The following is a 22,092-nucleotide window of genomic DNA, read 5'->3' as shown; positions in this document are numbered from 1 at the left end:
TTTACTCACCCTTCAAGTTGTCCAAGTTTTGAATTTTTAATTTTTGGTGAACTATCCCTTTAGCTAAGGTTATAAATATGACTAGTAGTTTTTCCCCAATTTGGTATTAGTAGTTACTAAAAGTAGTTTATTAAAGTACCTCAATATTTCTTCTACTAATTACGTTTTCATGCCTCTAAACAGTTTCTCTTTGCCTTCTTTCCTTAAATCAGACCAAACCCTGTACTGCAGGATAAAGCTGAATGTGCCAGCGCTGGACAGGTTTTTAACAGTTTTTGGCTGAGCAGGGAGGACCTGACAGTGCTGCGGGATCTTCTGAGAAGTGAATGGCAACAGTGATGGGGTGCCACAATCCAGACCCTGGTGTTTCTCTTCTGTCAGCCAGTGATATATCATACAGAGTGGTCTCCAGAGAGTTTGACATGCCCCGTTCCACTGTCACCGCATTGTCCTCTAAATTGCTGAGGAGGTGCTGGCCATTCACCAAGAGATTCACCTCCTGAAGACCCCAAAACACATGGAGGCAGGGCTGGGCTCAGAACTGATGTTTTTTTCTCAATGGGGGCTAACTGTTGTAAATAGTTGTAAAAAAGTACTTTCAGTAATGTATAGAACAATTTGTTTTAATGTGTAAAAATAATTATTTACAGGCCAAACAAAAATAAACATATAGAAGAATGTTTTGTGAAAAATTATAAGCTGCATTAAAATTAACAATGTACATAATTACTTCTCTTTTATTTACACATGTGAATATGCAAAACAAAAATACAAAATATACAGAAAGTACTCAGGCTCATTTACAAATAAATTACACTACAAAAATGAATAATGTATACAACTTTTTCGTTTTATTTTTAACTTATATCACAAAAATAAACTACAGAAATTAGGTTGTTTCGTTGACAATGTGACATTTAAAAAAAGATATTGAAAAATTGTAATGTACCCATTTTTCCCACTGCTTTATCCTGCCTAATAGAGAATGGCTAATAAATAATGTATTTGTTAAGCATTCTCTCAAGAAGAGAAAACAGTCTCTCAATTCTCTCCTTGCTCTCCTGTGCTCTTCTCTCCTCTGTCTCTCTCTGGAGTTTGATGCCTTCCCTGAGTAACTCCACCAGCTTCCACTCACTCCCTCACCTGTCTCAGGACACTTGCAATCCTAAGGCAGAGCAAATAAACCATGCATGTTAACAACAACAGCACAATGAATTTCAGCAAAAATTTGACTATTAACTTGCTTACTTTTTATTGTTTAAGTCTTTCCATAGCAGGCTCATTTTAACACTTATGAAAAATATAAAGACAGGTTTGCAATCTTAACATTAGAAAATACGACACAGCAGGACATGCATACAAAATACTGAAGTGCTAAAGTTTGGTTAAAACATTTGTAGACATATCATGCATGACAGCACTATAAAAACACAACAAAAAGAAAGACTATTGCCCTATATAGTGGTTGTCTTATTGTTTGTGGGCTTTGTGTTAAAAAAACCTGGCTTTTAACACTTGTTTCGCTAGGTATTTGAGTAAATTAAAACACAATACTTACATTTCAATGTGAATTCCCCCGCAGAACTCTCATCCTCCATGTTCTTCGAATATAAACAACGTCGTCATCTGGGCACAAGTGATTCTGGGATATGGTAGGGTGCAAAGTGTCCATCAGATGTACACTTCATTTTCCTGGGAAAAAGGAGGGTGCATTTGACATCGCTTTCGAATTATGTCAGCCTTCGTCGTGCCGCGGTGACACAATCAGCCTTGGAATGCAGTCTTCGGAGGGTGCATCCTGAATTGGGACAGCTTACGTCGTGATGCTGTGACGCAATCGCACTTCAAATGTGCACTCTGGAGTCCGCACACTTCAGTTTCGGGCAGCCTTTCGTCGTGCCACTGTGATGCAATCGCACTTCAAATGCGCACTCCGGAGTCCACGCACTTCAGTTTGGGACACAGCTCAAGTGGCTGAGTAACAGCTCTCTGTGAGCAGCCAATTTCCGTTCTGACCTGGCTAGAACCAGCCAATCGTCGAGGTAGTTCAAAACACAGATTCCCATCTGTCTCAGAGAGAAAAAAGCCGCGTCTATGCACTTCGTGAAAGTGCGTGGGGCCAGAGACAGTCCAAACGGAAGGACTGTGTAGCATCTGGACCAATCAGACACACAATATATATTTTTGTGTTATATTTAACAAATACTCTGTAACACCCCTTAGTTAACAAGCCATATGAGGGTCTATGGACCCTTCCCCCGAAATGCGCATAACCTCAGAAAGGCAGAAAAGTCATCTGGTTACATGGCAATCATGGCTGATATCACTGGTTTTATTGCCCAAAGGAATGTGGGCAGAGAAACTCACACTTCATTTACCCTTAGGAAAAACCCCCAATGCCCATAAAATGGACTCTTCTCTAATTAATTCATAGAAAAACCTTTCTGTGAATGAACACACATATCCTTCAGGTCATTGTGTATATTATTGCTGTCTTGTATATTGTCTGTTGCATTGTAGACTATTTTATGCATGCTTATGATAGAACCACTCATTCATGTTACCTTACATATATCATGTTTGGTCTCTATGAATTCGTATTCGGATGATCTAATTGAGAGTATATATTATATGTTTATACCTATGCAACTTATTAGTGTTCTAAGAACATTTAGTAATCTTTCATCACCCCCCACTCGAGTTCCATTTGCAAATTACCATGCCCTCACACAAAGGTTCGTAAAACCTTCCAGTAATTGCAACCTCCCGCTTGGGATTTCAGCCTTTCTCATTGGACAAGCCCATCTTGAGAGGCGTGAATCTTCTCAGACCTTAAAGGCCTCACATCAGTGACCCACTTCAGTCTGCGGTTCGGTTAGATTCTAAGATGAGGATATGAGCTAGAACGCTTCTGCAACCCGCTAAGTTCGTGCCAGGCTTCGGCCTTGACTTTCCATTCACCGGGATTCTCTGACTCAAACTGGTTCTTTTTCATCAACCAACTTCAGCAAAGATCAACTTGAGCCTTCAGATTGCATCAAGCCTCTCTTTCAGACAGACAAGACGTGCAAGTATTATTAATAAGACTGATACATTAGGTATAATTTGCACCTTTTTACAAAGGTGTGTTTGAACTAAGAAACTGAGGTTTCCTTCAGGCTGTAGATCTGCTGAATATCAAATGGTACCATAGCTTCATGTTTTTATTTCTCTTCTCTTTACTGCTTAAGCTTTAACCCTTTTCCTATACCAACTGTATGCATGTGTGTGTGTGTGTGTGTATGTGTATGTTAGACTTGTTTAAGTGTTTATGTAGTTAATAAAGTCTTACTTGTATCACACTTGACGTTGTTCTTTGTTCATAACTTCTGACGTTGTTCAGTCCCTAATCATGCAGATTTATGCTACATGCTCTGAGTAGTACTGTACAGTAAGAAAGTTATTTTCCTTAACCAGGAAATTAACGTTCTTAGAATTAATAGACAGTTGACCCTGAGAGGTCAAGTAAATATTTACAGCGGATCTAAATATTTATAATTAATTATAACTAGTTATGATTAATTATTCCTATTTCCCCTTTGAGCTGATTCGCTACAACTGTATACTGATAGGTCACTCCCTCGAATGCAAATCTCAAGAATGGTCTGTGATGGGGGGACTATGTAGATGTGAAAGTATGCATCTTTCAGATCCACAGTCAAAAACCAGTCCTTGGGGCAAATGATCACGAGGATCTGATTTATAGTTAACATCTTGAATGACCGGCGCATAAGCGAGATCCAGAATGGGTCTGAGCCCGCCATCTTTCTTTGGAACGAGTATTTCCACAGCGCTTTTTGCAAGCAACATCTGTACCTCCTGTCGGAGAACGAGTGCTTTGTTGTCCAGAACAGAAGTTTGAATAACGCCCCTGCAGGGAGATGGCCTGCGAGCGAACTGGAGCGAGTAACCTCGTCGAATTGCTTTTAAAAGCCAACTTGACACTCCCGGAATGGCTGCCAGAGTCGTGAAATGGGAGGAGAGAGGGTTTATTTTTTCGAATGAGAGCTCGCCAAGAAAGACGGGGAACTTGCATTCATGTGAGTGTGAGAGAGAGAGTGAAGAGCAGCTGCAGGACATGACCCGCTGGAAATCAAACTCCATTGCTCAGAGGTGCTCGGAGGGATGGAGAATGAAAGCGAACTGTTTTGCGGGACGTTCCGGCCAAGGCCAGAACAGAGCCCCTCCTCTTCCTCTCTAGCGCATCAGGACTGCTTAGGCAGCTCGGGGTCCAGCACAACTCGTGAGCAGGGACCTTGATGCTTCGGAAAGGGGAAGCGTTTTGCCATCCGGGAGTGCTGTTGCAGCCCAGGCTCAGATTTGCATTAGGGCTGAGGCTGCACCGGCTTTGCAGGCTGCCGTGGGGCCAGAGTGCATGGGGAGGAAGTGACGCAGTGCCTGCAACGTCTTCTGAGCCTCCGAAAACCTCTCTGCAAACCAGTCCACAGTGGGGCCGAACAGACCCTTCGGCACGACTGATGAGTCTAGAAGGCCATTTTCTAAGCGTCCCTGATCTCAGTGAGGTTCAACCATAGGTTGCGCTCCAGAACCACCAAACTGGCCATGGTCTTGCCGATCGCCTGCACCGTTGCTTTCATGGCGGAGCAGGATATGTTGCTGCGCACAGCTCTTTGAAAGCCTCCTGGTGTTCTTGGACAGACTTGTCCATGCTGCGGAGAAGCTTGGCTTGAAACACCTGGAGAACTGCCTTTTTTTATGGCCGGCCGCTGCATAAGCTCTGTTGGAGAGAACCGAGGTGGTCCTGCAGGGCTTAGAGAGATGTGCTGCATGGGCCTTCAACGCGAGGGCAGATGGCGGGCACAGATGAGCAGCAACCGCTTCCTCCAGAGGGGCTCTTGTGAATGATTATAGGTTATGTTCTGTACCGTCGCTCCGTATATGCAGAGTACGCAGTTTGCGTAGGGCACCAACTCCCAGGAGGGGCACTATCCCAGTTGGTCAAAAAAAAAAATCCTGTGAAACTTTTTCGGCTGTTGGCATTAATGTTTATTAACGTTAATTAATGTTTTAATTATCATATGATGAGCTCATTGACGACTTCGCCTCCAGGAAAAGCAGGTGTGTAAATTTAGAAATTTGGAATACTCCAGCAGATGACGTACTGTATATCAGTGTTGATTTTCGGAGTGGTGCTAGGAATTAATTAAATAGTTGAAAATAAAGTATCGGTTAAGGTAGGTGTAGGGAGGGCTTTATATTCCAATAAGGTGGCATCAATTTTTTTATTTGAATTAAAATGATAAATTACACTCAATACATTATTATTGAATACTGTTTTATAATTTACTACAATATTGAGGTGCAGATAATTGCCACTATTTGCAAAAAAAGTAGTATAAATAGCAGAAAATCCTGCTATTTTTTATCATAGTGTAAATAGACACTTACACAGTGCAAATATCCGCTGCCGTTGATTTTTTGATATTTTTTTTTTGCTGTAGAGCTACAATTGTAATTTGTAAATAATACAATTAAATTACATTTTATTTATTTTATTACTTTTATGTTTTATTAAAGTTGTATTTTGACCCCTATATAATGGGTCTTTTTTTTTTACTTCCATGATACTTGGGGGAGGGACACAACAATACAATTATGCTAAGGGAACCCATTTGGCCAGCAGCCAGCAACACGTTCTTATCGGTGACGGGGACGTGGTAGTTTTACTATGTGTGTCTTTCACTGTGTTCTACGGTTCATTTTTCAATAGGATCAAAGAAAAGAAGATTGAAATGACCTGAATATTGAGTCCGACTCCGTCCGTTAGTTAATAGTGCCCACTAACTTTTGCCCAGTCCCGACCAAAAATACCATTCTGCCTACACCACTGAGTCTGTCTGTCTGTCCTTTAATTAGTTTACAGTAATTTAAATTATAATTATTTTGCTTCAACCCCTGAATAGTACAGGATTGTACTTTAGGTTATTCTATTACTTTATAAAGCATCTTCATATTCTCTGGTATGTAGTTGTTCATGTCAGTTTGCATTTAGCATGACTTTTTATAGCACACTGAGAGAGTTAACGAGCCAATTCAAGGACAACTTTTTCATTTTTTTTATTTTATTGCCATAAGAAGGTAACACCGCATACAACAATATAAACTATAATTTTATACTCACTATATCTAATAGTACAAAATATGAGGTTTCAAAATATGATGGCACAATTTCATGTTTTAAGAAAAGTATAAATTTTTTTGTGGCCTTCACATTACAAAAAAAAAAAAAAAATAGCTGAAATCTCTATGATGTAAACAGGAAATGGAAAAGCATCTTCTGGTTTATAGAAGTTCTGTAGATACACATGTCCACAGATAACAGCACTGATTTATCACGGTAAGCAGCAGGCTTCTACTTTCATTGTTCACTGTACTGGATTCAATCATTTCCCAGTCATAAACAGTTTTGCCAGACCAGCTTTCAGATAACTCAGAGCACCTTTATTGGCTTCATCAGTTACAGCTTTTCTTCTCATTTCCTCCAGCTCTCGCAACCAATCTTCTTTCCCAGCCTCCCTCACTCTGGGGATGAAGAAGTCGAGATGCTGAAGAGTGAAGGCAGAGTCTGGTTTTAGTGCGATCTGAGACAGATGCTTGATGGTCTGGTAAGCTTCGGTGAGAAGATTTAACTTTTGGTCTTCAATCTCCTTCAAATCTTTGTCAAGATGTTGCATTAAAAATGAATATATTTTGGACTCTTCTTGGGCTTTTTCATATTCCTTTTTTATGGAGTCAAACTCCATCATGACATTTGAAATTCTCATAGCATATTTCTTGTTTTCTTTGACGTGTTTGCTGTGATGGCACTTCCCTGTGCACACGGTGCAGTAGCCGTTTTTCATGACTTCACATTTGCTGGGATCAGAAACCCACCAGCAGTCAAACTCATGGCAGTTTTCTTGACAGATGGTGCAGGTCGTCGCCTTCCTGTTCTTCCATGACTTGCTCTCAATGGAAACCTTCTGTTTAACTGTCTTTTTGACTTTAATGGTGAAGTTTTTACACTCCTCAATCTTTTCCTTGTTTTGCATCATTGCCTCCTGGATCTGGCGTTTTTCAGATATCTTTAGCTCCTTCTCTTGAACTCGTAGCTGTAAGTTGCAGATGGATGCTTCAAACTGAATGCGCTCCATCAAGACATCTGAAGTCAGCTCTAAACTTCTTCTGTTAATTTCATTAAGAGACTGAAAAAATTGCTTCATGTCTTCCACACTGTCTTCCCAGGCGTCTCTTTGAGCGCGAATGTGACGCTCTTTAGTGTGACGGCCTTCAGTCTGTCTGTTGTTAAACAAGAAATAAACAGGTTGGTCATTTTTGTCTCGTCTGCAGGGGATTTTAGCTTTTTTAATGGCACCGAGGACGTTTGTGGGTGGCAGACTATCAGAGTGTGTGATTAAGAACACAATGTTGTCCACAATGTCTTTTCCAAACAAAGACAGAATTGAACTGATAATATAATGCTGTCTGTCTGAGAGACGATTCTTAGATGCTTCAATCACAAAACACACGGCATCAACTTCACAAACTCCATCTTTTCTTTGAAACAAAGCAGATAAATTCTCAGCAACTTCCAGATCTTTATCCAGTCCTCTAGTGTCTCCGTAGCCTGGAGTATCAATGATAGTGAGCGATATGGGACTTTTCATAGAAAATAACTCATACATGGTGATTTCAGAGGTTTGTGACTCTGACTGATCTCTGGCTGCTTCTTCTGTAATTTCATACCACTTTTCTTCCTCAAACTTCACTCCCAGTAAGTAGTTGACCATGGTGTTGATGAGAGTCGTCTTACCGACGCCAGTTTCTCCCACCAGAAGAACAATTTTGTTTGGTTTACTGTCATCCTTTTCTCCATAAGTCCATTTTCGGACTTTTCCATTCTCATCAAGATCTTTCCTTTCTGTATGTAGACGGGATCGTTTTGGAGGACCTTCATGAATCAGAGTTGGTCTGCGTGGTGGAAGCTTCGGCCTTCTGTAAAATGCAGATGGAGACAAATATTTCTCAAAATGTTTGTGTAGCAATAATTTAAGACTAAATGCCCATCAGAAAACAGACCTTTTGAGTGAGGTTATGGGTAGTGTAAACATTTATTTTATACTTTTTTAACATAAACAAAGTATTCCCTAGAAACAATATTTTAAACAGATGAGGCCCCTCACATTATGCTGCCATTACATGATGAGGTTTCCACCAAGTTGTATTTGCAAAAGGGCTCATTTCCAGTGTTTTCCCCCCACTCAATGCATATTTTTTTCATTATATATATATAAGGTACATACAGATCACAAATATAGACTTATATTTTGTCACATGTGACGTCACAGCTAAGGACTGTCAATAGTTAAGCGTTTGAGACTGTGGCTGAATTTGAAATATCATACTAATAGGCTATACGCTCACTATTTTTGCCATGGCTTTCATAATGGAAGTAAGATTGATTACTATGCTATTTTTTTGTTTTTTTAATTCTGAGTTCAGCATCTGTGGTCCATTAACCAATCCGTGTTGTTGTCACGTGATCTTCGTTTTAACGGTCTATGCTGTTTTCAGCACATGCGCAAATAAAACTTAACATTATTTGGAGCGCAACCCACAACAAATAATCTCAGTGAGCTTTGTGTTTTGAAACTTTTGATAAGAAACACAATTTATCAAATTTTTCATGCAATGCAAACAATAAAACATGGTTTTGACGCTCTTTATTGTGACGTGACGGATAGGGTCCTCAGTTCAAGCGGCATCATCTCTTCCTCTTTTCTACTGATTCAACATCAGAAGGCGAGTTCAAATGTACAGAACAGCTTACTGCAACCTATCAGCTTTCATGTAATAGCTCAATATGTGTTTTAACCACGGAACGATAGTAAGTAAAACGCTTAAAAAATGTGAAGTGAATAACATTCATGTCATGTGACGTTGCATTACCTCAGTCAAGTTCGCTTCCTTAGTTAGCAAAAAAAAAAAAACTGACAGCAGTTAAAACTAACTGAATGGAGTGACTGCTTGCTAAAACACTCAAACACTGTGAGATATTGTTACATATTTTATGTAGCGAAATATTAAATGCCATATTCAGGATTTTTCTATTTTGTGACCAAAGACCATTGAGTCCATCAGATGGCGCCATAAAACAATACACCAAATGGAATGACGCTCATTCAGTTCCTTTCTGTCTAGTTTTGCCTTTGTAATGATAGATCACCAGATCAGGATTAGTGTGTGAGTGTTGGATTGTTATAAAATTGGACCCACTTTGTATTAAGTGGACTTAACAAATATGTACTTACATTTAAATTAATAATTTGGTACAATGCACTTATCTATGTTTTTACATTGTACTTATATTTTAAAAATACCTGCATGCAATTACATCTGTAATTAATTTCTGGAATTACATTTATAATTACACTGTTGACCCATCCCTTACACCTTAACCCACCCTTAAACCTACCCATACCACCAAACCTGTCCCTAATCTTACCCGTATCCCACCTCAATAGCAGCAAAAGTATTTTTCAATACAATATGAACACAATAAGTACATTGTACTTAATTTGTGATGTAATTACATAGTAGTTAATGCCACTTAATATAAAGTGGGGCCTAAAATCATTTCATAGTTCAGTATCAATATAGAATATTCACACCATTTTAGCAAGTGATTACCTAACATTTAAAACAAGTAATTAATTAGCCCTCCTAGAAAGCATGTGAACTTCAACTCACGTGATACTCATGATGATCGCTGGACTAAATGTGTTCCTCTCAGAAGAGCTTTTCCTTCACCTTCCAGTCTGCTTACAGAAAAAAAAGTCGTGTTTTGTAATGATAAAGTTTTGTAATGTTTTTAGTATATAAACTATTATATTTGATAATTAACAAAAACATCTATTTCAAGTATATTATTTAATGTCCAAATAGTTTGAGACACAATTTTGCTATGAAACATAAATATAAACAAATATTCTTACACACCAGCCTCTGCATCGAGTGTCTGTATGAAATGGCAGCTTCGACGGAAATGCTGGTTAATTTAACAAGTCTAACTGGCTGAAGTCCCTCCTTTTGTCTCATAGTTGAGGTATACCTATGATGAAAATTACAGGCCTCTCTCATCTTTTTAAGTGGGAGAATTTGCACAATTGGTGGCTGACTAAATACTTTTTTTCCCCACTGTATGTGCACTCTAGTATCTGAATAGATTATGAATAAAATGCTGGGGAAAACACATGGTTGCATGCTGGTAGAAATTATTCCTACTGTTAATGGACTGCTGTAACGAATATGAATTCAAGCACTGACCATATGTTTTGTATCATGCATACAGATATTTTTGCATTTTTGTTGAAATAATGTTCATATTAGGAATGTGAAAATAGTACTTAACTGGTACTTAAAATAAATAAAATATAATGCTACCAGTTATATTTGTATGTGTTAATATTACCATACAAGCTCCATCTTCAACAGTGTTGTTACTGATGAAATCTCCAGAAATATATATATTTATGTGTGTGTATGTGTGTGTGTGTGTGTGTGTGTGTGTGTGTTATTTTAGGTGTGTCTATAAATATTTGCTTTTATCACACACCTTGTTTATTCGAAGCACAGCAACAGTGACATATTTTATCTGCTTTTTGCATTTTGTGATTGCTTTGTAGGTTTTTGTAATGCATTGCAAGTGAAAGATTAGGGTAGTTTGAGCAATATGATGGTGAATAATTGTTGTGTCGTCTTCATGCTGATGAACATAGAACATAATTTTTTGTGGAAATTTCATGCTGAGTTTAGTTTTAGGCTCGCTACAGGAACGTATGTCACCGGATGTACAAAAATCAGATCAAGGGTGAATGATTAGTTTTATAAAGTTGTCAAGACCTTCAGATAAAATAAACTTCTTGAGTAGCATGCTGCAGGTTTAATATACTTATGTTATTAAATCTGGGACTTTCTGACTCTTGACTACTGAAACAAATAGTAAAAAAATTGTGCTACGACTTTGAATGTTGTCTTTCTAGTTGGAAGCTGAAAATGCAACTGGACAAGTGACATATTTCTGTAAGTTACAGTATACATTATCTGTGCTTATAAGGAAACAAACTCATCTTTGATAACTGAACTTTGTATCTTAAATGTGCACAAACATAATTGTTTTTTTCTACACTGAGAAAACCCCCTAAATGTACACCTAAAGAAATACATAGTATACTGTTTAATAATTATGATTACGATCACATGAGATTAATTCAGTAATGTTCAGAAAGCAGCTTTATTCTAGAGGGGAAAAAAACTTTCTTCAAATAATGTAAAACAAATGTTTTCAATTGTTTTGTTTTTTTTCTCATTTTTAGTTTATAATTCAGACTGGTGTTGGTGTTTGTACATATGTATTAGTATATAACATTTACCAGTACAAAACATACATTTTTGTACGTTTAGATGCTCGAATGTAGTCCACAGTATGGATTTACTGACATAATCTACAATGTAAACTTTATTACATATTTGCAGCTATAGAAATGTCAAATATCTACAATTATGTTATATCTTGAAGTGAAGAAAATGCTTCATGCCGTCCACGCTGTCTTCCCAGGCATCTCTTTGAGCACGAATGTGACGCTCTTTAGTGTGACGAGCTTCAGCCTGCCGGTTGTTGAATAAGAAATGAACAGGTTGCCCGCGTTTGTCTCGTCTGCAGGGGATTTTAGCTTTATTAATGGCACCAATTACATTTTTGGGTGGCAGACTATCAGAGTGTGTGATTAAGAACACAATGTTGTCCACAATGTCTCTTCCAAACAAAGACAGAATTGAACTGATAATGTAATGCTGTCTGTCTGAGAGACGATTCTTAGATGCTTGAGTCACAAAACACACGGCATCGACTTCACAAACTCCATCATTGCTCTGAAACAGAGTGGCTAAATTCTCAGCAACTTCCAGATCTTTATCCAGTCCTCTAGTGTCTCCGTAGCCTGGAGTATCAATGATGGTGAGCGATATGGGACTCTCTTCAGGAAAGACTTCATACATGGTGATTTCAGAGGTTTGTGATTCTGATTGATCTCTGGCTGCTTCTTCTGTAATTTCATACCACTTTTCTTCCTCAAACTTCACTCCCAGTAAGTAGTTGACCATGGTGTTGATGAGAGTCGTCTTACCGACGCCAGTTTCTCCCACCAGAAGAACAATTTTGTTTGGTTTACTGTCATCCTTTTCTCCATAAGTCCATTTTCGGACTTTTCCATTCTCATCAAGATCTTTCCTTTCTGTATGTAGACGGGATCGTTTTGGAGGACCTTCATGAATCAGAGATAGTCTGCGTGGTAGAGGCTGCGGCTTTCTGTAAAATGCAAATAATTTAGTTATATTTGTGTTGTGAGAATGTAAGACTAAATCAAAACAAAATACAGACATTTTGTTATTGTGTAAAATGTAAACCATTTAATATGTACTTTTTTAACATGAAAATAATAATTGCAACAATTTAAAAAAAAATTGTTCAACCAGGAAATCCCTTTGAATTAATGTATTAAAGATCATCAGTTTACCTGAGGCCAGGCTAACCTTTATATAATAATGAAAGGTTTGTTATAAAGGCTAGCCTGGCTGGACTTTTTAGAGATTATGATCCTCTGAATCAAGTGAGTAATGGATAAGAACAGTCACTTACAGAATATTGGGAGGATCATCCATGCTGTTGTGCCGACGGCGGGTACTGGGTAATTCCATTGTTGCTGGTGTTAAAGGGATAGTTCACCCAAAAATGTACATTGCATCATTTAATCACTCTCATGTCGATTCAGTCCTGTATGACTTATTTTCTTCTGTGGAAACAAAGAAGATATTTGAAGAATGTTGAAAACCAAACAACATTGGACTCCACTGACTATCATTGTATGTACAAAAAAACACAGACATTTCTCAGAATATCTTCTTTTATGCATAATCCTGTTTTCCTGCTTAGTCTTTTTTGTGTAATTGTTCACATGTAGGCTAAATCTTGAAGATTAATTTACTAGCAAAATTCCATCTGTGTTACAAGTGGACTGAGAAAGTAAATCAGTCACATATTAAAAACATTTATACTGTTTTAATTAGTTTTGATTTTAGTCTGTTGAGTTGAATATCTTTGTATGTAAAGCAATATAATTTAGAAGACTGAATAGTGTTATTTTGAACCAATTCCATTTTCAAAACACTGTAAATTCAGTGTTGATATTTTTTACATTTCCCAATTATCAAAAATAAATAAATAAATAAAAAACATTCACATATATGTAAACTCAAAGTCTATTCTAGTAACTTGCATAAGCTAAATAAAAAGCAAAAAACAAAAACATGATTAAAATAATTTTAACAATAGATATTTTATCTCATTTATTTTCTTTGTTTTAAACTTGTTTTCTGAGAGAGCATGTATTTATAATACTTACACCATTTGAGACCATATCGTTGTTGAGATTTCACAGCAAACCTCTTCTTGAGTTGTTTATTCTTCCATGACTTGCTCTCAATGGGAACCTTCTGTTTGACTGTCTTTTTTACTTTAATGGTGAAGTTTTTACAATCATCAATCTTTTCCTTGTTTTGCATCATTGCCTCCTGAATCTGACGTTTTTCAGCTATTTTCAGCTCTTTCTCTTGAACTCGCAGCTGTAAGTTGCAGATGGATGCTTCAAATCGAATTCGCTCTATCAGGACATTTGAAGTCAACTCTAAACTTTTTCTGTTCTTTTCTTCCAGTGACTGAAGAAAATGCTTCATGCCGTCCACGCTGTCTTCCCAGGCATCTCTTTGAGCACGAATGTGACGCTCTTTAGTGTGACGAGCTTCAGCCTGCCGGTTGTTGAATAAGAAATGAACAGGTTGCCCGCGTTTGTCTCGTCTGCAGGGGATTTTAGCTTTATTAATGGCACCAATTACATTTTTGGGTGGCAGACTATCAGAGTGTGTGATTAAGAACACAATGTTGTCCACAATGTCTCTTCCAAACAAAGACAGAATTGAACTGATAATGTAATGCTGTCTGTCTGAGAGACGATTCTTAGATGCTTGAGTCACAAAACACACGGCATCGACTTCACAAACTCCATCATTGCTCTGAAACAGAGTGGCTAAATTCTCAGCAACTTCCAGATCTTTATCCAGTCCTCTAGTGTCTCCGTAGCCTGGAGTATCAATGATGGTGAGCGATATGGGACTCTCTTCAGGAAAGACTTCATACATGGTGATTTCAGAGGTTTGTGATTCTGATTGATCTCTGGCTGCTTCTTCTGTAATTTCATACCACTTTTCTTCCTCAAACTTCACTCCCAGTAAGTAGTTGACCATGGTGTTGATGAGAGTCGTCTTACCAACTCCGGTCTCTCCCACCAGCAGAACAATTTTATTTTCTTTACTGTAATTTTTTTTCCCAAAAGTCCATTTTCGGACTTTTCCATTATCATCCAACACTTTTTTTTCTGTGTATAGACAAAATCGTTTTGGAGGACCTTGATCGATCAGATTTGATCTGCATGGTGAAAGACTTGGCTGTCTGTAAGAAATAGAGGGAAATGAGAAATGCTGATCAATAAACAGACATCACAGATAATAATTTATTTATTTCCAGCCAGCTGTCTTTGACAACATAGTAAATAAAGAGAAGGGTTTTGCAGACCACAGAACAGGTTTATGCACTGTAGTTCGCTCGCAGACCCCCTTGTTTCAGAGGTGTTATTCAAACTTCACTACAGGACAACAATGCTCATGTTCTCCACTCCAAAGTGTACAGTCTGCTTGCCAGCAAACAGAGAGGCATGCTTTTACAGCCACTACTTTCTCATTCCTAAGAAAAACGGTTGGCTCAAGCTCATCGTTGACCTCGGACACCTGAACTGTGCTCTAATGAGACGCATGTTCATGATGTTAACTTTGAGATGGATCCTCATGCAAATATGTCCAGGGGACTTGTTTTTATCAGTGGATCTGAAAGATGCTTACTTTCACATCCAGATAGCCCCACATCACATACTGTTCTTCAGATTCGCGTTCAAGGGGGTCCTTCCTTTCAGACTGTCCTTGGCCCTGTGCACTTTCACGAAGTGCATGGATGCAGCTCTTTCCCATCTGAGGCAGATGGGGAATCTGCATTATGAATTACCTCGATGATTGGCTTGTGTTATCTAGATCAGAGCAGGAACTTCTAGCTCACAGGTCGCTGCTGCTCAGCCACCTGGAGCACCTTGGTTCAAAATCAATTTGGCTTAGAGCTCTCTGTCTCCCAGCCAGCTATTTGTCTTCCTGGGAACAGTTGTCAATTCAGTCCAAATGTGGGCCAGGTTCACGCCCGAATGTTCACTGATAATTCAGCGGCTAGTGGCATCATTCACATTTGGAGCTTCTTGCCCTCTCAAGGTTTTCCACAGGATACTTGGCCTCATGTCAACCACCTCCCCTGTGATTCCTCTAGGCCTGTTTCACATGCGGCCACTTCAATTATCTCAAAGCTCATGCACCGTCCCACGCTTGGCGCTTGGGATGTTTTCACCTCAAGGCGAAAACATCAGAGCTGTGGCCCCTTGGAAAGCCCTCCACCTGTATCAGGATTTACATTGGGACAGACCTTAGAAAGTAGTCATGGAATGTAGTCACAACAGACACCTCCAACTGGAGTGCTGTACGAGGGCAGACTGTAATTCAGCTCCTGGTCCAACTTGCACATCAACTGCTCTGAGATGATGGCGATTTTTCTGGCACTAAAAACCTTCCTCCAGCCTTGAAGGGGCACCACGTCCTCGTACATTCGAACAACATGACAGTGGCAACCTTTATATATCATCAAGGCAGTTTCAGGTCACACTCTCTCTACAGGATGGTTATATGCCTCCTTATATAGGCACATTGCAATCTGTGTTCACTCAGGGCAGTTCACGTGCCAAGCAGACTGAACCATGGAGCGGACATGCTGTTCCGGGGCAATGTATCTCTGGGAGAATGGAGATTACACCCCAATGGTTCAGAGGATTTGGGCAGACTCCGAGAGGGCAGAGTTGGACATCTTCGCCTCAGAAGACAACACCCATTGCCCAACTTATTTTTCAAAGGAGCCGAATGCTTTGGCCCATGATTGGCCTAGCATCCCCCTGTATGCCTTCCCTCCAGTCAGAGAAGTCAGGTGGCCCCACTCTGGAGCAACGAGACTTGGTTCCTGACTCACGACTCACTCAGCTGACTCACGACCACTGTTGCTTAAGATTGCCCTCCTTCTGACTCTAGCGTCAGTCAAGTGAGTGTGCAATCTACAAGTGCTTTCAGTTAGCACTTCATGCCTTGAGTTCGGGCCTAAAGACTGTAAAGTCGTCCTCAAACCAAAAGATGGCTACGTGCCCAAGGTGCCCTCCACTCCATTCAGAGCACAAGTCATCACCTTTCTAGCTCTTCCTAACTCAGAAGATGAGCAGTGAAAGGATTGAATTTATTTCCTTATGAAATTAACTCTTCATGAAACCAATACTCAGGAACTCACACAAAACAGACACCATGCAATAAAACAATAAAACTTATCTGGAGAAGAAATCTTCAAAGAGAGCAAACAACGCCTCTCTCCTCGCCCATTTACGACCCCCTTCTCCCCCTGGCCTCTCTGCCTCTCCCTCTTTTCCCCCAAAAGGTTTCACCCAAAGTTCATTAAGAATATGCATATCCCACAGATCATGTATCTTGTGAACCTGTTGTTTTTCCCCTTCATGTTTAGTGTCATTTTAAAGGTCTTTGTGTGATTGGTAAATTGGTTTCAATTTCAAAGTAGTCATTTATATTGTGAGAAAGACTTAACACTTTTGTAGAATTGTGTTGTGTTGAGGAGGGGGTGTGTCCCCCTTTAGGGGTCTGTGAGAAAGTTTCCAGCCGGGTGTGACCCTGGATCACAGAAACTAACAAACAAAAGGTCTTTTATGCTTTTACAACTGATTTATAGATTTCTCTGTCTTTGTTCTGGTAGTATTTAAGGGAAAGTTGCAAATCAGTCAGGGCGATTCTGTAGCCAGAAAGCCCGTAGTGTGAAGGTGTCCACAAAATTCACACTATGTATTTTTCACACGAAGTCAGGTATGCATCTTACTCTTAGATTTGTCTTTGAGAATTTGATGTCTTGTATTGATTTAATATCTTTGAATTGTCTATGTAATTGGCATAATACATATTTACCTGACTGATAATAAATTGTTATATTTGATTTATTCTGAAATCTCCTAAAATCATTATGACTAGTAAACTGTGAGGAGGCTTTTGTTACCACAAATCTATGGCCAGGATAGGTCAAACTGAAGGCTTGTGAATGATAGGAGCAGTAGGCACGTCATCGGAGACCTTCTGATTTCTGTCTATCGCCGATGTTAGCAAGTTGTACGGGAAAGTACTAAGTGAATTACACTTTTTGTCATAAGCAAGCAGTAGGCGGCAGGCAAAATAGGTATTAGTCTACCTACACCCTCTGACTAGCATCAGACTGGCGAGTTTGTGACCGTAAGATCCACGTAAGGCCAGCGTGAGACTTGAAAGAGACATTAGGTCCCCAGTGAACGGATAATTGAAAGTATAGTGAGTCAGGAATAATCAAATATCTAAATTAATATTTGTGATCATTAAAGTTAGGCAATATTTCAAAGCAATATTTCTAATTAAAAACTGATCACGTGAAATTGGAGTCAGATTGAACATGGAGCTAGACAAAATTGAAACTAAGTCCTGATAAATTCAGAAGCGCAAGTAAAAGACCGGATACGCATTAAACCTTCAACCAGGCCGCTGGATTCCGCTTTTTGGGCTGGCGGGTGGATCCTTACAGCAGCGTCCCAAATCACTCTGCCTGATTTGGGCTCTCACAGTGTATGTCGAGTGCTCTGGCTCATTTCGGCACTCAGAGCAGTTATTTTTCTTACTTCGGAGGCCACTCTAAAGGGCTTCTAGTCACGAAACAGAGATCTCGCTGGATAGTGGATGCTATAGCCCTGGCTTACATCTCAGTGGACGTACAGTGTCCTATCGGAGTGAGGACCCACTCCACCAAGTATGGCCTCCTTCTGGGTTTGGTCCAGAGGAGTTTCAATTGGTGATATCTGCGCGGTAGCCAGCTGGTTTTCGCTGTCTACCTTTGCTAGATTCTATTATCTGGAACTCCCTGCCCTTCAGGCATGGATTTTGTCCACCTAATTCCCCTGATCCCCCTGAGAGTGGATAAGGTCTTGGTTATGTATACCTCGGCCTCAGAGCCTGGGTCTCATTATTAGCTCATGCTTCTTAGGAGTCCTCAGAATGGGCGCTCCGGGGCTGGGCTCGCAGAGCAGCTTTGTTCTGCACTTATTTATAGCACAGCACTATCGAATATGTTCCCCATAGCATTGTCCAACTCAACGAGAGAGACCGTTTTCGAAAGGGAATGCTCCAGTTACAAAATCTAACCTTGGTACCCTGAAATAACGGGAACAAATGTTACATTAACTGCCATGCTATAAATTTGCACGCAAGTTGAAGACTGTCACTATCAGTTGAATGATTCTAATGAAATGGCAATCAGCATCAACTTATAATAGTCAGTCGGCTCCACCCCTTTCAGCAGGCTGAAATTCCATTTGTTCGTGCAGCTACATGAACGTGAACCAGTCATGTTTCAGTATTCAGAGTAAACAGGAGTTTCCCCATAGCATTTTGTAAAACAAGCTCGTTCTTGTTATCTCAGGCAGCCGAGGTTACATTTAGTAACTGGAGAGTTTTTATCTGCCTCATCTCATATATGCGTAAAGGCTGTTAGATCGACTTCTGAGATGAAATTAGCATGAAATTACAGCAGTGTCATTAGTTTGCAGTCTCTTAATGGGCTTGCTGCCTTTTAATAAGTCTTGTAATATCAAGCAAGTCAAGTTCATGGCAACGAAAAGCTGCACAGAGATATTTACATATTTCATAGGCTACTTAAAAAAAAGAAAAAATTATATTGATATTAGCCTCTTTATATACTAGTAAAGTATATAATAACCTCGTAGTATACAAAAGTAACTGCTGTTCTGTCCCAGATATGATGCATGGGAGTTTTGTCAATAGTGCTTCTGCAAGTTTTCTTAACCACATTGTCCTGTTATGCTGAAGACTTCTTCATTTGTATTCAGTGTTTGTATTCATGTGTTCAGTGTTATTTATTACAAAGAAGGTATTTTCACTAAATATGCTGTGCTGGAGTTGATTTGCTAATAAAATTATGTTATAAAATGTTAAAGGGGTCCTATTATGCTTTTTCATCTTTTCAACTTCAGTTAGTCTGTAATGTTGCTGTTTGAGCATTAAAAATATCTGCAAAGTTACAAAGCTCAAAGTCCAATTCAAAAGAAGATATTTTATTTAACAGAAATCACTTTTTAAAAACTAGAACGAACGACTCATTTGGACTACAACGCATATTTTCCGGGATTTGTGATATCACAAATATCGACGAATGGGACGAGACCTGGTTGAGCTGCACTAGAGAAGGCAACGAGTGTTATCACTATGTCGGAGACACGCTAGTTTCCCCAAGGCATGCAGACGAACTTAGAGTGGTTACAATCATCCGGGTTTAAATCACGCTCAAATTGATTTGATTTTGACACAATATTTACACTGAAGCTCGCTATGGTAAGGGGCATGGCATTTCCCGACCAGGCGCAGAGTGCTGCCAATCACAACACACACTGGCCCAGCTAACTAATCACAGCACATTTCATATTTCAGAAGGCGGGCCTTCATTTGATACAGGAACGAGTCGTTCATGCCAGACTGGGGAGAGAGGTGTTGTAATAATGTAAAATACGTGAAAAATAATGTGTTTTTCGAACAACATAGTATGAGAGCCTGTTCTAGTACACCCCCAAAACAAAATCAAGACTTTGTAAAAGAGCATAATAGGACCCCTTTAACTCTGTGTTCTGTAGTCTGTATTTAATATATTCCGTTTTTAATATATTTATTTATATTTTGGGACAGTGGGAAATAAACAATTTCTACAATTTAAAATATTTAATTGGACCAACAACAGTGGTAACCTTAGAATGCATGGCAGTGACTTGTTTGCTTTTTATTTAATGAGTGATATAATCAGTGGCATGAGATAGTATTACAAAGCTAATATGTCAAAGCATGTTTTTCTATTTTGGACAAAGACCATTTAGTCCATCAGACGGTGCCATAAAACACATTGTAGCGAATAAAATAAAATATTCCTTTAGTTGATCTTTGTCAAGTTTTGCCTTTAACAGAGCACCCGACAATTTCAGTATCAGATACACACCATTTTAGAACCCATTTTATTTTTAATTTACCCTCCTGTAGAAAGCACATGAATTTCATCTTACCTGGAACTCATGATGATTGTTGGACTAAATGTTTTCACCTCGCAGAAATTCACTCTGCAGGCTGCTTACAGCAAAACAATTCATTACTTTTTTCAGTAATATCATGTTTTGTAATTGTACAATTCTTTATTAAGTATTACAATATTGAAATGTTAAAGCTTCCATTTGAGGAATATTATTCCATTAAAAAAATGAAGAGACACAATTATGCAAATATTGTCTTACACACCAGCCTCTGCATCAGCTGTCTCGCTGAAATGTCAGCATTAATGAAAATACGGGTTTACTTAACAAGCCTAACAAGCTGAAGTCCCTCCCAAACAAATTGTGCATGCAGCATTTTTTTTATGTTCGGCAACTGAACTTTTCATTGCATTAAAGCAAGAAATATAATAATTATATCATTTGAAATATATATGGTGGCTGTAGTTTATATTTGTATTCTTGATGCTCACTCTGAGCTGTCATTCTATAGAGAAGAGCTATACATAAGAATTGTTTATGATTTGTTTCAAAGAAAATAAGAGTATCCAGATTTGGAGCAACATGAGGGTCAATAATAGTTGTTGTTCTTCACCACTCATCTTTATGATAATAGTTATACATTCATCTGTGATTGTCATGATGATGCCGGATATTTTTAGTTGAATAGGACTTCCTTTGTGTGTATGTCACCATATGTTAAAAAAAATTAGGTCAAGAATGAATGAAGGTTTTACAAAGCTGTCAAGACCTTCAGATACAATGAACTTGCTGGAGCATGCAGCAGGTTTATTATAAATAAATACGTTTTGTGGGGGTACCTGTGACTTCCTGACTCTGAAATAACTAGTTGTGTAACAACTTTGAAAAATGCAACTGGACGAGTGACATTAAACTATCTCTGCGAGTTACAGGAAACACTTACTGTTCTTACAAGGAAACATTCTGACTCTTGAGGTTTTTTTTCTTCTGAGCTGTCTGTGCATGTTTTAGGGAAAGTTCCAGTTTGAAAGAGATTTCCTCCTGAAAGACCCTGAGGCATCAGTGCAATGGCTTTGATGTCATTATCTATTTATTGCTATTTTAGCATATAATCATTTAAAATACGTGACCTGTCTGTTTTTTGCTAGTGCCTGAAGGAACATGGTTACTGAGTCCAGGAAGTTAACCTAGTGCGTCACTGATATTTTTAGAGTAAACTAGTTACACAAGATTCTTTCCGAAATACCCCAATGTGTCGTCAGTGAAGATATGGCACTGGTTAGAGTAACCCGGCTAAAATATTAAAGAGGAAATACGTATGTGTATATGATGTTTATGAATGTTTGCCTGCAGCGAAGTACATACAACCAACTGAACTATACTGTAAAAATGATTTTTTTTTTAAGTTATAAAAACAAAGACTACTGAAGTACATTTTACTATTTCAGTCTTTCTACTTTACAATTTCATGTTTACTTCAACGTGTTACTTGCCGTTTCTTTGTAATTTGACATTTACTTGCAAATTCTGAGTAAAAAATAGTTTCTACACCAAATTTACCTTTCTTTTTGTGCTAAAAATATCTTCAAATCTGATAATTACAAAATAAATAAATAAATACTTTCAAATAATTCAGTGTTTAAAATAAAGCTGAGACACACAACTGATGCCCGGCTCAAAATCCAGCTGTTTCTTGCTT

The 22,092-nt window shown here is 38.7% G+C and overlaps 2 protein-coding genes and 1 long non-coding RNA gene across 3 annotated transcripts in view; 1 reads left to right on the top strand and 2 right to left on the bottom strand.

Moving 5' to 3' along the window:
- The window catches only part of LOC107571095 (uncharacterized), a 25,860-nt gene extending 19,421 nt beyond the window's left edge, over window positions 1-6,439 (top strand). Inside the window, exons 2-4 of the long non-coding RNA XR_001607136.1 lie at window positions 127-135; window positions 3,064-3,065; window positions 6,296-6,439. This is a non-coding gene — a long non-coding RNA (uncharacterized lncRNA). The remainder of the gene's footprint in view (window positions 1-126; window positions 136-3,063; window positions 3,066-6,295) is intronic.
- Window positions 6,440-6,443: 4 nt separating this feature from the next.
- LOC107571081 (uncharacterized) lies at window positions 6,444-9,856 on the bottom strand. The gene is made up of 2 exons (XM_016257360.1): window positions 9,790-9,856; window positions 6,444-8,034 (listed from the first exon to the last, which is right to left on the bottom strand). The coding sequence occupies exons 1-2, from the start codon at window positions 9,798-9,800 to the stop codon at window positions 6,444-6,446; spliced, it is 1,602 nt and encodes a 533-aa protein (XP_016112846.1). The 5' UTR covers window positions 9,801-9,856.
- Window positions 9,857-11,604: 1,748 nt separating this feature from the next.
- On the bottom strand, window positions 11,605-12,815 carry LOC107571080 (uncharacterized). Its single transcript, XM_016257359.1, has 2 exons — window positions 12,737-12,815; window positions 11,605-12,406 (listed from the first exon to the last, which is right to left on the bottom strand). The coding sequence occupies exons 1-2, from the start codon at window positions 12,793-12,795 to the stop codon at window positions 11,605-11,607; spliced, it is 861 nt and encodes a 286-aa protein (XP_016112845.1). The 5' UTR covers window positions 12,796-12,815.
- Between the last annotated feature and the right edge of the window lie 9,277 nt (window positions 12,816-22,092).

This window comes from Sinocyclocheilus grahami, unplaced genomic scaffold, assembly GCF_001515645.1.
Source record: "Sinocyclocheilus grahami isolate Dianchi unplaced genomic scaffold, SAMN03320097.WGS_v1.1 scaffold1547.1, whole genome shotgun sequence".
In the NCBI taxonomy this organism is placed as follows: domain Eukaryota; kingdom Metazoa; phylum Chordata; class Actinopteri; order Cypriniformes; family Cyprinidae; genus Sinocyclocheilus; species Sinocyclocheilus grahami.
Note: the sequence above shows the minus strand (reverse complement) of the source record. Positions and strands in the feature narration are given on the sequence as shown.

Bases quoted from the DNA above. Each gene is read 5' to 3' on its own strand.
- LOC107571080 (XM_016257359.1), bottom strand. From the start codon at position 12,795: ATGGAATTACCCAGTACCCGCCGTCGGCACAACAGCATGGATGATCCT. The intron at 12,407-12,736 runs GTAAGTGACTGT...TGCATTTTACAG, and splicing joins GATGATCCTCCCAATATTCT to AAAGCCGCAGCCTCTACCAC.